The 19,114-nt window shown below is 44.0% G+C and overlaps 1 protein-coding gene and 1 long non-coding RNA gene across 12 annotated transcripts in view; one reads left to right on the top strand and one right to left on the bottom strand.

Annotated features, from left to right (window-relative positions):
• The window catches only part of LOC123618648 (uncharacterized), a 33,863-nt gene extending 19,041 nt beyond the window's left edge, over positions 1-14,822 (bottom strand). For 2 of the 5 annotated variants that reach the window (XR_006727103.2, XR_012503361.1), the window contains exons 1-5: positions 14,586-14,822; positions 10,417-10,554; positions 8,242-8,349; positions 6,694-6,802; positions 3,102-3,172 (exon numbers count right to left, since the gene is read on the bottom strand). This is a non-coding gene — a long non-coding RNA (uncharacterized LOC123618648). Of the gene's footprint in view, positions 1-3; positions 3,173-6,693; positions 6,803-8,241; positions 8,350-10,416; positions 10,555-14,585 lie in introns of those variants that run through there. The other 3 variants (XR_012503360.1, XR_012503359.1, XR_012503358.1) reach the window with 3 other exon arrangements.
• The window catches only part of ALPK2 (alpha kinase 2), a 98,102-nt gene that overhangs the window by 25,120 nt on the left and 53,868 nt on the right, over positions 1-19,114 (top strand). For 6 of the 7 annotated variants that reach the window (XR_012503357.1, XM_045521476.2, XM_074355442.1 and 3 more), the window contains 2 exons: positions 10,439-12,173; positions 13,309-13,374. Coding sequence is in view for 6 of the 7 variants with exons in the window: in XM_045521476.2 (XP_045377432.2) it covers positions 10,439-12,173; positions 13,309-13,374 (1,801 nt within the window). In the remaining variant the exon portion in view is untranslated. The remainder of the gene's footprint in view (positions 1-10,438; positions 12,174-13,308; positions 13,375-19,114) is intronic. The other variant, XM_010961302.3, reaches the window with a different exon arrangement.

Genomic DNA, 19,114 nt, shown 5'->3' with positions numbered 1-19,114 from the left:
GGGTTTGGAAAAACATATAATGAGATCTATCCATCAATACGGTATTATACCGAATTGTTTCACTGCCCTAAAAATCTTCTGGCACTGATTTACCACAGCACGGATGGACCTAGAGATTGTCATACTAAGTGAAGTAAGTCAGAGACAAATACCATATGTCACTTGTATGTAGAACCTTAAAAAAATGACATAAATGAACTTATTTACAAAACAGAAACAGATTCACAGACATAGAAAACAAACTTATGGTTACTGGACGGGGGGAAATGTCGGGCAGGAGGGGTAAATTAGGAGTTTGGGATTTGTAGATACTAACTCCTATACATAAAATAGATCAACAGCAAGGTCCTGCTTACAGCATAGGGAACTATACACAATACCTTGTAATAACCTATAATGATAAAGAACATGAAAAAGAATATGTATAACTGAATCACAATGCTGTACACCAGAGACAAACACAACATTGTAAATCAACTGTACTTTAATAAAAAATAAATCTTCTGGCAATGTGATATTTTTAAAAAGTACTCCAAGCGATTCTACAGTCCAGCTGAGGCTGAGAACTCTGAGTGCTCAGTGTGTGTCAGGTGCTGCTTTAAGCACTTGATGGAATTGACTCCCAGAGTCCTCCTGTCACGCTCTGGTGTAGGTACAGGTGTTGTCCTGAGCCATTCACTGGCCTGTCCGATATCACACAGTGGATGGACGGGCAGTGGGTGAACCCAGGCAGGCTCGCCGCCAAGTCTGTCCCTTGACCACTGCATGCTGTGCTGACTTTGTAATCTGCCTCTCTGATCTGCTCAGAAGTGGAAAAGGATTGAAGAAGAAAAGTCAGATTTCCCGGGCAGTTCACCCCCATGCCGTGCTCCTGAGCAGAAGTCTGTGCTCATTTCCTTGCTGTCCCTTACATACAACCTGCTCATTCCAGCTCTGAGACATCTGCCCGGAATGCCCTCCCCTGCTCCCTATCCAGCCAAAGTAATCCTTCCCTCTAGTCTCCGGTTCCGTGCTCCTGGCTCCGTTCCCTGAAGATCCAGGCCACCTTGACCTCTCCTCTCCTATCTCCATCCACCAGACGTGCTCACTGCCTCAAGGGTGCCTTTTGGAATACGATGACAGTAGAGTTTGAAGATTGCACACCGCTCCCTATTTAATCCCTGAAAGTCTTATCTCTTGGTCGCTCCCGCAGGGAAGGAAATAAATCTTATACCGTCAATTTTTGGGGTCTCCCTTTTCAAGTCCCATGCAGTGTGCAGGCATGTATACTTGTAGGTCCAACAGGACGTGTGGGAGAATGGGGTGCTTCTACTTAACCAGAGGCCTCAGGAGAGCGGGAACCCTGCGTCTCACCCTAGTGCTCTGTGCAGATGTGGTGAGGAGCTTCCAGAATGATTTCTGCTCCTCCCTCAATGACTGCTCTGATCTGCTTCCATGAATTGGAGCCTGAGGTCCAAACTCTTCAGTCCGGGATGGAAAATCTTTCTCGATCTGGGCCCTGCCTGCCTCCTGGTGGGTGACTGTTCCTCGCCCCCACCCCGTGGCCTGGGTCAGCCTCACTTTCTGCCTGTGGTTTGATGAAATAGTAATCGCATCCCTCCCCACTCTCTCAAGCGTCCTGTTTCAACAGTGAGTCGTGCTGTTGCCTCACCTCTCAGCCCACCACTCCCCCAGGTTCCAAAGAAACCTGGTTTACTGTTTTCTGTGAGGGCCTGAGCTTTCCTGCCTCCTCTACCCACCGGCTTTTCCTTCTGTGGGAGTGTCCAGCCCCTTCCCCAACCTCAGGCATGTACCGTCTTTCCTGCCTAAATCCTACCATGTATTTCCCAGGCCTGCTTCAGGTTTTAAGTTCCCAGGAAACCTGCCCTCATTATCTTGCACCCCTCACCCCGCCTGCCCCTCAATCTGTATAATTGGTTGGACTTTTAATGGCGCTTAGCCTGTCCTGTCCTGCATTGGAGCTGCTTGTATGGACACCTCGTTTCCCTCACTGGATGGGGAGCTCCCGAGGGAGGGACTGGGAATTTAACATCTTTATCTTCTACACAGCAGCTCACACACTGCCGTACGTTTATCATTTTTTTTAAGCTGTCTAACTTAAGACAGTCGTACCTTATTTGGACTTCAGTTCCAATGTCTGTGAAATAAACCATCTCTGTACCAGTCAGGGTCTAACTGGGAAGACAGAAACCATTTACAAGCTTTCAGTGCAGGGTTGCACAGGTGACTGAGCCAAATGGGGGACACTGAGGTCACCCAGAGATTAGCATCCGCAGGAAGCCACCATCTCCCATGCTGCAGAGACCAAGGCAGGGAGCAGGACCACTAGTCCCGGGTAGATCTGACCTGTGGGACCTGGAGCCACAGGGGAGGTGGAGGCTGCTGGAAATGCCACCTGAGGCTGGCTTCTTCTGTCTTCCCAGCCCTTGTTTGGTCAAATGCAGCAGGAAGCCGGTGGTCCTGGGAGTCAGGGAGACTCAGCCTCCAGCGGCCAGCCCTGGGATAGAGGGCAGACCAGGGGGAGGGGGCAGAGTAAGGGAGGGCAGTCGGGCCCCCCGAGCAGCACAGCCCGAAGGCCCCTTTCAGCTTTCCAGACGTGTGGTTCAATGTCTCTGTTGGATAAATAACTGAATGAACTGGTACATGTAAGGAATCTCTTCTTCAGTTTTGAAATGTGTCTAGCTGCTTGTGGAAAATATCAAGAAAGTCTGTACTTCTCTAGTATTAGAATTCTTCCATCTCTAAAACAAACATAGCTTTGGGGCATGAGAAAGCCCCAGCCTTATGCCTTTGGTTATTCTGAATAATTCAATGAACAAAATTGACAGCAGCAGCAGCTAGGCAAGTCATAAAATACAGACACTTAGTGTCAGGACATAGTATGACCTTCACCTGGTGCTAGGACTGCGGAAGGGACAGGCATGTCATCACGCAAGTATTTACTGAACGGAGTCTCTCCCCCCATCTGCTGCACGGGCAGGCGAGGCTCAGGGAGGGAGAGGGAGACACTGCAGTGTGTTTCCAGGTCTTGTTCTCTTCTCACGAACGTGGAATACATATTAGAGAAATGTTGGGAATCCAGAGAGGATTCCAGATCTTACCTGTAGCCAATAATTTCAGCTTCTTCTCCTTTAAAAGTATATCCGTTTTGATAGGTCTATTGCACTGGTGGCTAAGGAAAAAAAATGATTCCATGTCTTCTTTTTGTACTTGTTACATTCTGTTCCCCAACCCTTTATCCTCATATTCTTATTTTATAGGGTTACTAGTCCCGTGGATACTTGCCCTGTGCTCTTAATTCTCATTCATATTTATAACACTTGTCCCCAAGGCACAAAACCATCCTAAATTGGTGGGATCCCGAGGACCTTCTAGAATCAACACCACTCTCTGCCCCCACTCCCCTGGCCCCTCAACATTGATGGAAACCAGCCTCCTCCTTCCTAAAGTGAAATCACATAGACTCATGCATTGAGCATCAGATCAGCATCTTTAGCGGGTGGAACCCAGGCATACGTCTTCTTTCTCTTTGTGTATCAGGAAATTGAGGCCCTAAGAGACTGAGTCATCTGCCTAAGAGACCATATAAATGACTGTACTGAGCAAAACAGTCAGCCTTCCATGCTCCTGCCCCTCTTCCAGAGTCCAGCAGCACTTCTTTGCCAGGTGTTGTGCTGTGAGAGGATGCTGAGAGTGTTTTAAAGCTTCCCTAGATGAAGAGCTTTAATCAGCAGTTCTCAAAGTTGGTCATCCATGGACCCTCGGGGGCCCCTAAAACTCTTTCAGAGGGTCTGCAAGGTCAAAACTATTATCACAAAGATGCTGAAACATTATTTGCCTCTTCAGTGTCTTGACATGTGCACTGATGGTAAAAACCAATGGGTGGGAAAACTGAGGATGGTCTTAGTGTGAATCAAGACAAGTGGTCCCAAACTCTGCTAGTTGTCATAGAATTCTTCACTGCCATACAGTCACAATTAAAAACTAACCAAAACCCCACAATCTTACTGCATAATGTCTTTGATGCATCAGTAAAAATTGTTAATTTTAGTAAGTCCTGATGACTCAGAACTTTTACTACCCTCTGTAATAAAGTGGGAAATGTGCCTAGCGCACCTCAGGTGGATTTCCTTGAGATGATGGGTCATCTTGAGGAAAAGCACCTGTCTGACTGCTGAAGCTGCAAGCTGAGCTAGTCACGTTCTTTCATGGAGTACAGTCTTTATTTGAAAGAACAATGGGCAAATGACGGGTATTTGGCAAATATTTTCCAATATAAATGAACAAATTTCCAAATATAAATGAACAAATTTTCCTGCCACTTCAAGGAAAAGTAAAAGTATCTGTTGCCAGTGATAAAAATCCAAGCTTTTTCAAAAGGTACAAACTTCCATTTATAAAACAAATAAGTCCTGGATGTGCAATGTACAGCATGGTAACTATAGTTAACAATACTGTGTTTTTTGTTTGTAAGTTACTGAGAGAGTAGATCTTAAACGTTTTCATCACAAGGGGAAAAAAACTGAATTATGTATGGTGATGGATGTTAACTAGACTTATTGTGGTGATCACTTTGCAACATACACAAATACCGAATTATTACTTTATATATCTGAGACTAATATAATTTTATATGTCAATTATACCAGTAAAGAAAAAAATCCAAGCTTTATTGCAGTCCCTTCTCTGAACTAGGGACTTCCAGTTTCTTCAAATGTTCTTCCTGCCTCTTTCTCTCCTCTCCTTCTAGGACTCTCACTGTGCAAATGTAGTAAGCTTGGTGGTGTCCCATGGGACTCTATTCACTTTTACTCATTCTTTTGTCTTTCTGTTCCTAAGACTGGATATTCTCAGTCTCAACTGACCATCTTCTGGTTCACTGGTTCTTTCCTCTATCTGCTCCCATCTGTTGTTGAGCCCCTCTAGTGAGTTTTTCACTTCAGTTATTGTACTTTTCAACTTCAGAATTTTTATTTGGTTCTAGTTTATAGTTTCTATGCCTTTATTGAGAACTTGTTCTCTTACTTTCCTTTAGTTCTTTAAATGATCTTAAAATAGCTAATTTAAAGTCTTCATCTAGCAAGTGTAGGGACAGTTTCTATTGACTGCTTTTTTTCCCCCTGTACGTGGGCCACCTTTTATTCTTTCTTTGTATGTCTCATAGTTTTGGTTTCTTTGTGTGTGAAAATGGAACATTTTAAACACTATAATGTGGCAACTATGGAAACCAGATTCTCCCCCATGCCCTGGGGTTGTTGTTGCTTGCTTGTTTAGTGACTTTTCTGAACTTATTCTTTAAAATCTGTATTCTTGTTGTTTGTGGCCACTGAAGTCTCTGCTCAGTTACCTTGGTTGGTAACTAATGATCATACAGAGATTTCCTTAGATGCCGATACCTAATAAGTCTCCCATTTTCTTTGATGGGCTCTGTGCACATATGGGGGGTGGGGTGCCTTCAGCACTCAGCAGACAGTTGGCAAATCTGCTTTAGCCTTCACTTCCTGCTGGTGCAGAGTTTTAATTAAGTTCAGTTAGAGGTGAGAACTTAGTGTCTTCTCAGGTCTTTCCTGAGCACGTGGACTGCCCTGGACACACTCTCAGTCTTACACACGAGCATGGCTTCCTAGATCCCCAGAAATAGGTTGCAACTTTTCGGTGCCTTCTGTGGACATGTCATTCCTCAGCTTTCCCTTTTAATATTTTTGGCTAGCCTATTGTTTGCTTCAGTTGTTTGCTGCTGCCTCTGACTATTGCCTCTGAATTTTTTTATTTTATGAATGCTGTCAGGGAAAACATTGTTCACATTGGGTGAGTTCTGAATCAGGTCACCTAAAGGCAGTCTTGTGAGTAGGGCCTTCCAGGAAACCACTGGACAGGTCAGATAATGATGGTTCCTTGGGAATGGGGCTTTGAAGTTGCTCCAACCCTATTCTGCCCTCTCCAGTGGCTGCCAGGCTACTGATTTTCACTATGACTGTGGGCTCTTGGTTCACAAGATGACCGTGGAGTTGGGGTGGGGAGAGGACTAGGGCAAATTAAAATCCAAAAAAACCCCTCGCTCTTCTTATTGAGATTCAGCCGTTTTTCTTGAATAAATGCTACCTAGATTGCCTTTGACTAATTTTCGAGTTCTGAAAAAGTTGATTCAGACCAGTTTTGCCAGTGTTCTTGTTGCGTTTGTAAAGACAACTTCCAGAGGTCCTTATTTTTCCATTTTTGCTGATTCCCTCCATCTTCTACTTCTACCATGAATTTAGCACAGAATTGACTTACATTGTCATGATAAATTAATATTTACATTATTTCCTTAATTCAAAATTTAGAGAACTTGTATCCTCCATTATAAGCTTGATAGTTTCCCAATACTTCAAAATTGTTTTGATAAGATCAGTAGTAATATTAATGAATGTCATTTTTTAAAAATATTGTATATTGAACCATATTGATATTTGGAAGATCTCATGAAAGAAGTTTTTCCAAATGCCCAATACATGATGTTACAAAACCATACATGGGCAAAAGATACAAGTAAAATGCAACATTGACCAATGGATTTTATGGAACAAGTATGAAAACTTCATTGATATGGTTTCAGATTCCACATTGAAGCTAATCTCTGAGTAGTATCAAAGAGATCACATGTGATCATATAAAAAGACCTTTAAAATACTCCTTCCTTTCCCAACTACATACCTGTGTGAGGCCATATTTTCTCCACATACTTCAACCCAAGCAATATATTACATCACATTGTATACAGAAGCAGATACAAAAATCCAGCTGTCTTCCATTAAGCCACAAGCTGTATGAAAAAGAAAAAGTAAAGTAATCCCACTCTTCCAATTTTACTTTGTTCTGGAAAAATATAGGTATTTTTCATAAAAATATTTTATTTATGCCAGTATGTAATGAGTTAAATTTTATTTTTGGAGGAATAAATGAATGTTTTATATTTTTCTCAGCTTTAATTTAAATATGATAAACACTCATGTATATAACCCCCATAAACAAAAGTTCTTTGAGTCCTCAGTTATTTTTGAGGCTTTAAAGGGGTCCTGCCCCCAAAGTGTTTGTGAACCTCTTTTAGACCAATCCAGGGTGTTCAAGCACAGAAGAAGCCCCATGTACTTAGTGTCATAACATCCCTTTTTCTCTGATACAGAAATGATTAACTTAGAAGGAGCCTAGGGTATTCAGGCAAGATTTTCACAGTAAAGTGGAGGAATGCTGATGCTCCTTCAGCCTAAAGGAGAGGTGTGCAAGGAGAGAATGCAATTAGTTGTTCAGGGAATTTCTGCTGGGATGGTTTTGCATTCCTGTCAAATCACTGTGGGGCACTCAGGTCAATCTGCCAGCATCTTGCAAAGATTCTACACCCCAAACTTATATTCATATCATTTCCGTGGTTCCCAAGAAAGTCCCTTTTTGAACTTCCTTTGCCCTTCTGGACTGCATTATACAACTTGGCAGAGAACTGACATACAAGATTGAGAAATTTATAATATCTCCCCCTGGAGATTTTTAGTCCTTTTAGGGCTGGACATGGTGCCTCCCCCATCTCCTTGAGTCACCATCAGCTCTTCCCATCGTATTAGTACAACTCTTGTCAGTTGACCCATCAGGATGAAAACTTAGGACAGAAATGCTTTATTTGCCAATATGATCTCTTCCTACACCCTGTCACTTCCGTTCTCAAAAGTTTACTTCCTAACAGGGTACCCCGAGCCAGACAGCAGTCAGAGGCTCTGGTTTCCTATCCTAGCTCCACCACTTGTTGACCTCGTCAGTTTGGGGAAAGGACTCGTTTGAGCCCCAGTTTTGCACACAGGGAGCAGCTGGCATGCTGTTTAATAGAGGAGGTGTTCAACAAAGGCTGAGTTCCTTGCTCGATTTTCTCCACCTCCTTGTGAGGACGCTTAGAGATAATTATCTGCGACCTGCCAACCGCAAACCATAAATCTCTCAAAGGCATTCATTAGCCAATGAGAAGTTAATTATACTTAATCCAGCTCCCTTTCCTCCCTAGTGTCCTCGGGAGGACTTGTAAATCTTATATCAGCTAAAACACATGTTCCCCCAAATCCCATATTACTAAACACATTCCCCTATCTGCTAATTTAGTCATTCAGAAGTTAAATATACTTAGTCCATTATTTACTCCATAGTTTTCTAAAATTTGTTTTGTTTTCCCTCCTCAGTTCTTGAGAATCCTCTCTGTTCCCTCCTTTGTCTCTTTATTACCTCGTCCTTTGTGCCTCTTGGGTTTGTTTTCTTCTCTTCCTTTCTCTTCTTGCACACAAGTCATAGTGACTTCAGGGTAGCTGGTTTGTCCAGCAGAGGGACCATAACCTGGATAATTCAGAAAATCAGAGTTACGTGGGATTTTTCAGTAGCCCATGGTGCTGTTTTATGCCCCTTGTAAGCTGTTAACTGAGGCCAAATCTCCAAGATCTAATCAGAAAGAGACATGAAGGGAGTGACATGAGCAATGAGAAACTCAAGCAAAGGTCACTTCCTCTCCACACCTCCCTCAGCTTTAACTAAAGAGACCTAAGCTAATTCATGACGATGAGGGTGAGGATGTCTCTAAGGGAGGGCCAAGGACGATTTGTAGCAGACTGTGTTTGGGAACTTTAAAAGCAAATTCTTAGGCCCTCTAACCACAGATTCTGATTCGAGAATTTTGAATGGAGTTTCCTGATGATTCTTCTCCATAATTCTTGGGAAACAGAGGCAACCTGGTCTTAGCACTGCTTCATTTTTTTTAATTGAGTTGTATTTGACATACTACATTGTGTAAGTTGAAGGTGTACAGTATATTGATTTGACACATGTATATTACAGTAAGACTGTCCTATCAGCATTAGCTAATACCTTGATCACATCACGTAATTATAATTTTAGCACTTCCACATCCTTATAGAGAACAAGTGGCATAAAGTTTCTGCTTTGCAAAGCCCCTTCACATTGATTTTGTCATTTGAACCTTGTGAAACAGACAGGAGCAGGTACTGTTTCCCCCAGAAAGTTGCCCTAAATGTTAGTCTCCCTGTGCTGTTGGCCAAGGCAAATCCACATATCAGCTGTGGGTCTGGCTTGGCCAGCCTCCACCACCCCTACCAATTACCAACAAAACAAGGTATTAATGAAATTGGAATTAGTCTATGATTTCTGAAAATGAGGTCTATATGAGCGGGCACCCAACGATTGAGGGCTTATGAGCACATGATGAGCTCAGCAAGCAAAGAGGTCCATGCGGAAAGGAAGAGAGAGGATCAGGAAGACTGTGTCCCGTTGCTGTGAGCATCTAATGCTGACCCTCCTGGGTTAGATATTTGTGTACCTTTTACACACATCAGTCAGTAAAGATCTGAGCATCATCTTTAAGTCTGAGTTAGACCCTCAGCTCCTGCCTTCTGTGAGATCCTTTTTTTTTCCTTGATGGAGGTACTGGGGATTGAACCCAGGACCTTGTGCATGCTAAGCATGAGTGCTACCACTGAGCTATTACCCTTCCCTGCAACTGCTGCCTTCTGAAAATGGTTGACTTCTGAGCTGAATGATACACAGAGTGAGATCAGCAGTGCTACATCCACAGTGGGGTCAAATGAGATAAGTAAGAGTGCAAATCATGAAGCAAGGATAACAAGATTTTATTGGGACTGCAGACCCTGGAGCAGGGTCCAAGTGGGAAAGGTCAGCAAAGCAGGTCAGGCTCCAGGCGCTGTGTGGCTCCAGTCAATAAAGAGAGGGGCGGCAGAGCACTGTCTCTCCTGGAGCAGGGAGAGCAGGCTTGGCGTGATCCAGGATTCAGTTTCTTCCCTGCTGGGCCAAAGCCGAACACCTGGCTTGGTCTTGGTTAGGCTGGCATGTGGGTGTGGGCTTCCAGCCAGAGGGATTCAAGGCTGTGGTTTAAACTTTATAGTCATGTTAAATTACAGAGGAAACTGCACCGTTCTTCATACACATAATCCTGGTATGGTATCTTTACAGCCTCCTGGCAGGAACCATGCCTTCTTAGCATGGTCTAAAAAATGTCAGTCATTGATCATGCTTTTCCTCTATAGGACTTGGAATACTTCAGTTATTTGTGTACAATGCCTCACTCCAGAAAATAATGCTTTTTCAAATTCCCATAACATAAAAAGTGACTTAAAATAAAAGGAGAGAAGAAGAAGCTAGAATATAAAACGTTTTCCCATTCATCTAAGTAACTCTCAGCATTTTCAGTTTGGGGTAAGATTGTGGAAAGTCTGAAGGGAGAATGCTGAGCATCCTGGCCAGTTGCCTCTGACCACAAACCCCTTCCCAGGGAGATCATAGGTTTCCCTGAGCACAGTAAAAGCATAGACATTTTCTGTATGTGTCACGATGTAAGAAAACACAGGCATGCCCATCCAAATGCGGCAAACTTACCTGTGTCTGCTCTTCATCCTAGCTGTACCCAGAATGACGCTGCTGTTTATCAAATATCTGCTAAAAACTGTTTTGGGATGATCTGCTGTTCTGCTTCCATTGAAGTTGAGTGCTCGTCGGAGAATCTGCAACTCCCTCCTAACCCGAAAGGTGAAGGAGACACAGGTTGGACACATGAAACAGAGACATATGAGCAGGAGAGCACAAATCAAACTGATGAGAAAGAGCATCCTTATAAGGAAGAAGAAAGTATTGCCTCGGGCACTCCCATGCCCGCTGACTCCCCCTCCTCCTCGTTCAATGGTTTGTGCTCATTGCAGTCATTGGCCAATGATGACATTGGTGCATCCAGTTCTGAAAATCCCTTGGATGTTAAAGACGTGAGGCAAACTGAAGAGGCTTGTGATCCAAATAAAACAGAGGAAACTGCAGATGGGTGGCTTTTTCCTAAGTCAAGTCATATTCCCGATAAACAAGCTGTGTTTTGCCACAGGACAGTGCATTCCAAAGTATCAAGGTTAATGGATGGTGCCTTAGACAATGATGGCCCTAAGGATGAAGCCTTAAACTCTAGTCACCAAAATCCCAAAACCCAGAAGTACATCAGCTTCAGCGTCCCACTGACGGAGGCCACGCCCTCCACTTCCCCAGGTGACAGGGCCACCATCCGCAAGCCAGTCAGCCCACCGGTTTCCAGCACCGACTCTGACAGTGATTATGAACTTTGCCCAGAGATAACCCTAACCTACACCGAGGCATTTTCAGATGATGACCTGGAGTATCTGGAATGTTCCGATGTTATGACAGATTACTCTAATGCCGTTTGGCAAAGGAACCTACAGGGGACTGGGCATGTTTTTTTATTAGAAAGCGATGACGAAGATGTGGAATTCAGTGAGCGTGGCCTGGGTGGGTGTGAGCATCTCCTCAGTGAAATGGGTTGTGGGCCTCGGGTGTCGGGTAACACCCGGCCTATGGATGCCACTGCTGGCCTCTGCGGTTATCACTCACCACCCCAAGAAGTGGGGGTGAGGAGCAGCCGAGCCTGCACACACAGTGCCTCACCCCTGCAAACAGGGATGACTCTGACTCTGGGACCTCACCAGGATGGAGTGGCGACGGTGACCGACCAGGGCAGATATAAACCTCCCTCTGCTCCGGAGGCTGCTGAAAATGGTTATCCAGGAATTCAGGGAGAATCCAGAGACAGCTGCCACGCAGGAGAGGAATTCGCCGGTGACAATCTGCTAAACGTGGACAAAGCAGTGACAGGGAGAGAGAGGAAGCGCTCATCGGGTGAGTTAGGAAAATCAGGGATGAACCAGTGTTTGGAGACCGTGGCCGAGAGAAGAGCAGAGGGGAAAGACTTACTGAGCAGGAGGGGCTCAGAGAAACCTGCCAGGGTGAGGCGACCAGGGATCAAGGGGAAACCCAGGAAGCTGAGCCCCAGCCTGGGAGAGAGTTCAACAGAAGCCCCTCCTCATTGCCTCTATCCCAAAGGACTTGTTAAGCACACACTAACCCCGAGTGATAAAAGAGAGAGCTCCTGTGCCAGAGCAGAGGGTGCTGCCTTGAATCCCCAGATCCATGCAGAAGGATGTGTTCTTCCAACCCAAGCAGAGCAAGAAGCAAAACCCCTGCAGACTCCACCAGGCTCACTCTCCAAACGAGGGAAGCTGGACTTCCAGGCAGAAGGGGTGTGGGTTAAAAATGTGTTTGAAACAAGCCAGGTTCCAGACTGCAGTGATCATCCTCAGGTAAGGCTTCTCTTTTTAAAAATTACAAGCTAAAGTGTGTGTGTGTGTGTGTGTGTGTGTGTGTGTGTGTGTGTGTGTGTGTGTGTATTTCCCTTTACTTCACACTCACAATTGCTGTACCACAATGTACATCAAAATAATTCTCCCAAAACCATCAGGGTACTTGTGAATGACAGGGGCTGCTGCTGGGAAGGAAATCTGGATTTGAAAAAAGACCCAGATAAACCCTAAGCCATCCTAATTATAGCAAAAGACAGATAGAAGTAAGAGGCACTAATGGGATACTGGACAGCTGGAAAAAGAAATCCGATATTTTGTCTACTGCATGTGTTTTACCAGGCAATGTCACTATTCAGAAAGTTTTTCAAGCAAATGTTTTGGGTGTAGCCTTCAAAAAAATATCAAAACATGCTTTTTAGTAATTTGGGGGGCACTTTGAAAACTGATAAATGCTGTCTTTAATCGGAATTGATAGTACAAATGGAAGATCTCAGTGTCTACAAGATTTGCAGAATTCACTTAATGATGCTAAGCAAAATAGACGAAGTAGATTTTGCTGTGCTCAAAAATCACAGTAGATTGTTGAATGAATTTCTGTTTTATTTTCTTTTTCTTAGACGACAAAGTATAAAAAAACACTGCAGGAAGTAAAACAAAAACTTTTACTCTATTTCTGATTTGGGGATATATTTGAAAGAGATGGAATTAAATTAGTGGGACTAATTAATATATAAAAGACATTACGCTCGGTATATGAATTTATTGTATTTTTAATTTTAAAGGGTTCCAAATGGGCTTAGAGCTGATGCTGTACTGTGGCCAAGATTTGACTTTTATAATGCCTAAGGACAGTTATTTATCAAGTATTTTTACTATGCCTCTGTTCTCCCTTGTTTTTGTAGAAGACTAGATATACTCCAAAGAAAGTAAAATATTCCCCAGTGCATTCAAAGGTACTGAACTCCCTCTGTGAAAAAGTGAAAACTTAATACATTGCTTTCTAAAGATCCAGTCATAAAACAGCCAATCTAAAAAGCTCCAGATCTGAGGTAGCTTTTTCCTGACCAAACTGGAAAAATTCCACTGGCCAAATTAGCCACATCAAGGCCACGTTTCTACTTTACTTTTTACGCAGGAGAGCCAGCTTCATCCTATTTGGTTGCTTCACACACCAGTGAGTGACCACAGATTCACGCCCAGGGTAAGTTTATGGAGGTGGTTTGGCCAAATAGTAGTAGACAATTAAGTTACAGTGTTAAATTTTCCATGTCAGTAAACATAGCATTTCTTTTTCTACTCATAAAATGTTCTCCCTGGCTTAGCCAAGTGCCTTTTTACAGTTGTTTATCCATGTTGAGCATTTCATGGGGCAAATTACTTTAATTATTAAAGGTTGTGGGTTAGGTGGGGAGTGGGGTGCAAAGTGGCCTAAAAAAAGTTAGTGGAGGGGAGGGGGCTATTGACAATGTTAGTTTCAGACCCACCACTGTGGGAGGCAATTTCTAGCTCCCTCAACTGCCCAAAACTGAGAGGTGCTAAAGGAAGGAGCCCCCTTTGTCATCCTCAGCTGCACCTTAAACTGAAGTCTGAGATGAAGGGCCCTGGGGCCCAACAAGCTCACTTGTTTCCCGGCAATGCAGCGAAGTAAAACGGGCCACCTCTGGGACCAAGCTTGTCTGTCTTGCACCCACTCTTTCTCTATCAAAGTCCTTAAGGGACCTCCTGCTTACACACTCACACCTTCATGAGTGCACACCCACCTCGCCAGCTGTCAGCTCAAGGCTCGATCTGTGTTTAGACAGAGGCAGTTATCTCAGGACCATGAACGTGACTTTTTAAAAAGCTCGCATTCTGCAGATAGAGTGGGGACCATTTCTCACTTTGCTATTCTCAGTAGCAGAACTGACCTCTCACTCAAGGGACATCAGTAGAAGCTGTATATTCAAGAACAGTTCTGTGCAGCCCACAGATGGAAATAGGATCTCTGTATCTGTGGCATTTATTGACCCTTGACTAAAGCAGGAACATTTTGCCACAGGGTTAGTGGCATAGTGTGTGCACATTCTTAAACCCATGCAAAAAGTTACTCTCTAATGTAGGTGCCTGTGTTTCTTACACACGTACACAACATAGCCAAATTTACAGCAGATGGGTAAATATCATTGCAAATGTGACTCAAAAGCATTAGGGGGTCATTGGAACCATATCAAATTTTTAATAAAACTGCTGAAAAAAAAAACCAAGATTGGTGAATCTTTCCATAATGAAGTCAAAGTCAAAAGACATTTAAAATATTTATTCTCAGACATCTGAGGCTTGGGAACTTAAAATTGGAAATGGTTAAAAAAATCCTTGGTTGGGGGTTAATATTGATAAATTTGCCCACTCTTGCCTCTTGCCTGATTCACTTACCTTTAAGGTGACCAGCAGGAGAAGCAGTGACCAGCATCTTATCTTTTACTGTTTGATCTTCATCTGTGTATTGCTTTTAGCTTTCTGAGAAAAGCTCCATTACCTCTAACCCTGCGTTGTAAGAACAAGGCTAACATGTAGCCTGAACTATCTCCAGGAGTCCTTGCTTCCTGTCTTCCTTTCCCAGTTCTCTAAGGCCATCTTGTTCTGCTTTGTCTTGAAATAGTGCTTACCCAGGCTAGGATTGGAAAGCCCCCAATTTCTCTACATTTATGGAGGATTCCCAAATTAATCCCAGGTTGGGAGTGGAAAACAGAGAGGGTACCCCAGGCTAACTTGAATCATCTTCAAGGGTCACATCGCCAATCCTTCTCCTTGGTTCTCATCTCGCTTTCTTGATCCAACTCAGAGGTGAAGCCTGCCAGTCTGCCCATCTTAAGTTTCCCTGAAGCCACGCTGGCGTAAGATCATCCTCACTCTTAAATCAGAAGTTCTGTGTCTGTCCCTCTGCACAGCTGCCCCGCTTCGCCCCAGAGAGATTTGCGTTTCTCTTTGGGATCCTGAGCTCTCAAGTGTACAGTGTGGAAATATATTCTTAGATTCTGATAGTTAAGAATCGTCCTGACTGCGAATCAGCACTAGGCAGAGAAGGTGAGCTCCATGGTGACAGGGGGTTTGGTTACTGTGTTTTATTCACTGATATGTCCCAAGTCCTTGGAAGAGCACTGGCCACATAAGAGGCACTCAGTAATTGAACGAGTAAGTAGCCACTCGGCACTGAATTCCAAGTATAGGCAGGTATGAGTCTAGTAGTCACTGGTCTCAACTGCTTTATGGCCTCATTGTCATAAGTCCTTTCCTTGGTCTCCTTCATACCAACTTTCCACTAGGAAATTGCCCCCCATTGCTCTTCTGGCCCTGGGAATGGATTGGTTTGTGCTGAGCCATCCACACCTTGCACTTGGCTTCCCTTGTGAATGCTGGTGATTCACATACAACCTTGACCTTATCAGCGCCTTATCAGCTCTCATAAATTGCTAACTATATCCAGAAACATCTAACCACTTCCCCCCTAACATTCAGGACCTGTTTTCTTATTGCTTCTGTCTACCCCTGGGAGGCAAAGCAGACATACTCATGGATTTCCGTATCTGGAAAATGAAGCATTTTCTCAGACAGGGTGTGTTTCTCCCATCCTCTTCTCTGGAATGCCTTCACTTGGCTTGTTGCTACTCAGCTCACCTGAGCCTTTAAGGCCAAAGTGCAGGGTCCTTCAAATTGTACTCCCCCTGAAGTGCTTTCCTCATCCCTAACCATGATTTCTCCTTCTGGAGAAACAGCATTTGTGTCTGCATTCTTTGTATAACATGGTGGGCTCTGGACCGGAGTTTGGTTCCTGCCCTATTGCTTTCTGAGGCTGCGCCCTGGGAAAAACTACTTACGTTCTCCCAGCCCCAGTTTCCTCTTCTACAACAGAAATAATAATAATAACCACCACCACCACCTCACAGAGTGTTGTGTGGATTAAAGTCTTCCATGTAAAGAGCTCAGCACAGTACCTGTTATGCAGTTAACATTTAATAAGTATTATCATTTTTTGGTTTATTATTTACCTTCTTAATACATATGTCTCTTCTCATATTAAAGACTGGCTACAAGAGGTTTTAGACTATTTTTAATTGAAAATGTTGATGAGATAATTGTACATGTGCATATAGTTGTAAGAAATAAGACAGAGAGATCATTGTACACTTTGCCTAGTTTCCCCCAATGCTCACGTTTGGCAAAACTATAGTATAATCTTCACAACCAAGACATTGACATTGATACATGTACTGATCTTATGCAGATTCTCCCAATTTCACTTGTACTTGTATGTGTGTGTGTATATTAAGAAATGTGTCGCCTGTGTAGGCTTGTGTGATAAATGTGGTAGGAAACTTTATGTCAATCTAAGTTCAGCCTAGTAGCTAGGCAGGCGGTGTCATAACACGGTCTATGGCAGCTTGAAATGCGTATGGCCACCCAGTGACAGGCAGGGCACATTGTAGGTCTCCAGTAAATTTCTTTTAAAGCATAGGCAAATGCAAGCAGAAAATCTAAACTTTCTTGCAATATAGTTTTTGTGTATGGGACATAACCTGAGATTTGAATTTATTTGCATAATAAAATGCTAACACTGACGCAGGAAGGTGGATAAGCCAGCTCTCTGCCAATGATGGGAAGGACAGAAATTTATAATCACTCATCTCTCAGCACGTGTAGGTCGCACCTCTTGTCAGCACCATTCCATGGCTGACCCAGGGAGTAACACAAACATTTGTTTTGTTTTTAATCACAAAGCCCACTGAGCTGCTTCTGCCAAAAGCCATTACCATCCTGGACCTGCAAGACCATTGACTGCTCGGGCTCAGGGCAGTCGTTGTGCTCAGTCGGTGTTGAAAAATCAGTGGAAGTTCATCAGTACCTCCAGCCTTGCTCCTCGCAGTGTGGTCTGCAGACCAGCTTGTCAAAATGCAGAAGCTCAAGCCCCGCCCCAGTCTTGCTGAATCAGAATCTGCAATTTTAACCCAATTCCTCGGAGATAGGTATGCACGCTGACGTTCCCAAAGTCCTGGTCTGCAAGAGGAGCTCTTTCCCAGTTAGAAATACCCTAGGGCAGTCATCTCAATCTAGCTACACCTGGGATCCCCTGGGACCTTAAACCATTCTGATGCCTGAGTATCCCCCTTCTCCACATTCTGATGTAACTTGGTTTGCCGTGTGGCTTGGGCATTGAGGGTTTTAAAAGCTCCCAGATCTGCAGTACCTCCAAGGTTGAGAATCTTAGCTTTGCTTTAGAACCATCCCTGGTATTTTCTAAATATACAGGTGACTAACCCCCCTCCCTTTTCTGAGGTCCACATTTTGGTGGGTCTAAGGCTTCTGGGGAGTGGAATGCAGATGTTGACCTGCGGACTCCAGGTCCCAGCCTGGCAGAGCAGGGTTGCACAGAGCTAAAGCTTGTACCCCTCATGGAATTCTGGAGTACCCTCGCCCCTGATTTCCTGCAATCTTAGCTGAGGAAAAAAGTGCCAGATGATTCAAAACTACTTTTTAAATAGAGGCCACACGTAAGTTGTTTCTGCTTTGGAGCAGTGTCTGTACTACCTCACTTTCTGCAAAATCACACGCTTAAAAATGTCACATCTGCTGGGGAAAATAGTATTCCCCACAGGTTACTTCATAAACAAGCCATTTAAAAACTGGACAAAAGCAGAAAATGTACCAGGAAGCTCCTCGGGCCATGCAGGGAGGTGGCTCAGGTGTGCCCGTGGCCGCCGTGGCAGAGATGAAACACAAGATCACTGACTGGGGCTGCTGGCAGCCCTTCTGCTAGAGCAGCTGGAGGGGCTTGACATGAAGACTGACCTGCATCTCTGTGGGGCTGTGTGTGAAGCTGGGCCTGGGAGGCGCATCCTGCCTTCAGACAGATACCCTTGCCTGGGGTGCGCCTCTTAGGAGGGAGGAATGCGGCGTTTTAAATTTTATCAAAGTAAAACCAGAGAGGGTCCCTGCTGCCCAGGCAAAAGCTGAGTTAAGTGCTATTCCCTTTCCTGCTCGAGATGCTATGAATCAGCCAGCTATTCAGGGCCCCTTCGCCTCGGAAAAGTCTCCCGTGAACCAACACAGCATCTACGTTATCCTGACGTCACCCCTGTTGACTGATCTAATGGGGCTACCTCATAGCACAGACTCCCCTCCCCCAGGAGGCAGGAAGACCCCCCAACTTCTGCTCAGGTGTTTTGGGTCCTCAGGGCACCTCATCAGAGTGAGGGCCCGGATTCCTTACACTGGAGTCACCTGCTAAGATGTGTGTGTAAAAATACAGATCTCTTACACACTACTACATATAAAATAAACAACAAGGACTTACTGAATAGCACAGGGAACTATATTCAGTTTCTTGTAATAACATATAATGGAAAGGCATCGGAAAAAAAATAGATGTATATGTATAACTGAATTACTGTGCTGTACACCTGAAACTAACGTCGACTTCAATAAGAAACAAAATTTTAAAAGATAAAAATACAGATCTCTGACCCGTAAAAGTCTTTTACCCCAGACTTGTATCTGCACCTTCAATGAGCTCTCTCGGTGATTCTCATGAGCAGTAGAATTTAAGTCAGGTCTTAATTAGACCAAGACCTAGAGTGAATGCAACTGGAGGTGTTCCTGTAAAGAGCCACAGGATTTTGGGAACAATAGGAAGTTGAGAGCTTGTCAAGTGTTACCCTTTCACCCTAAGAGGAAGAAAACCTTGTGATTTCTATTTTTCTCTGCTTTCTAGTTGGCTTGCTCTAAATGCAGCTTGTACTTCACCTGTCCGACCACTGAAATAAATACAGATCCTGATTTATTGTAACTAATCCAAAACAGGTGCGCCATCTACAGCTGAGTTTTATTTTCAGGAGTAATTCGGTGACAAGAATTTGGGTGTCAGCAGTAGAGGCTGGTGAGGGTCCTTTGCCTGCGAGGGTCAGTTT

Source organism: Camelus bactrianus, chromosome 30 (assembly GCF_048773025.1).
Source record: "Camelus bactrianus isolate YW-2024 breed Bactrian camel chromosome 30, ASM4877302v1, whole genome shotgun sequence".
Lineage (NCBI taxonomy): Eukaryota > Metazoa > Chordata > Mammalia > Artiodactyla > Camelidae > Camelus > Camelus bactrianus.
The sequence above is the reverse complement of the archived record's forward strand: the minus strand, read 5'-3'. Positions and strand labels throughout refer to the sequence as shown.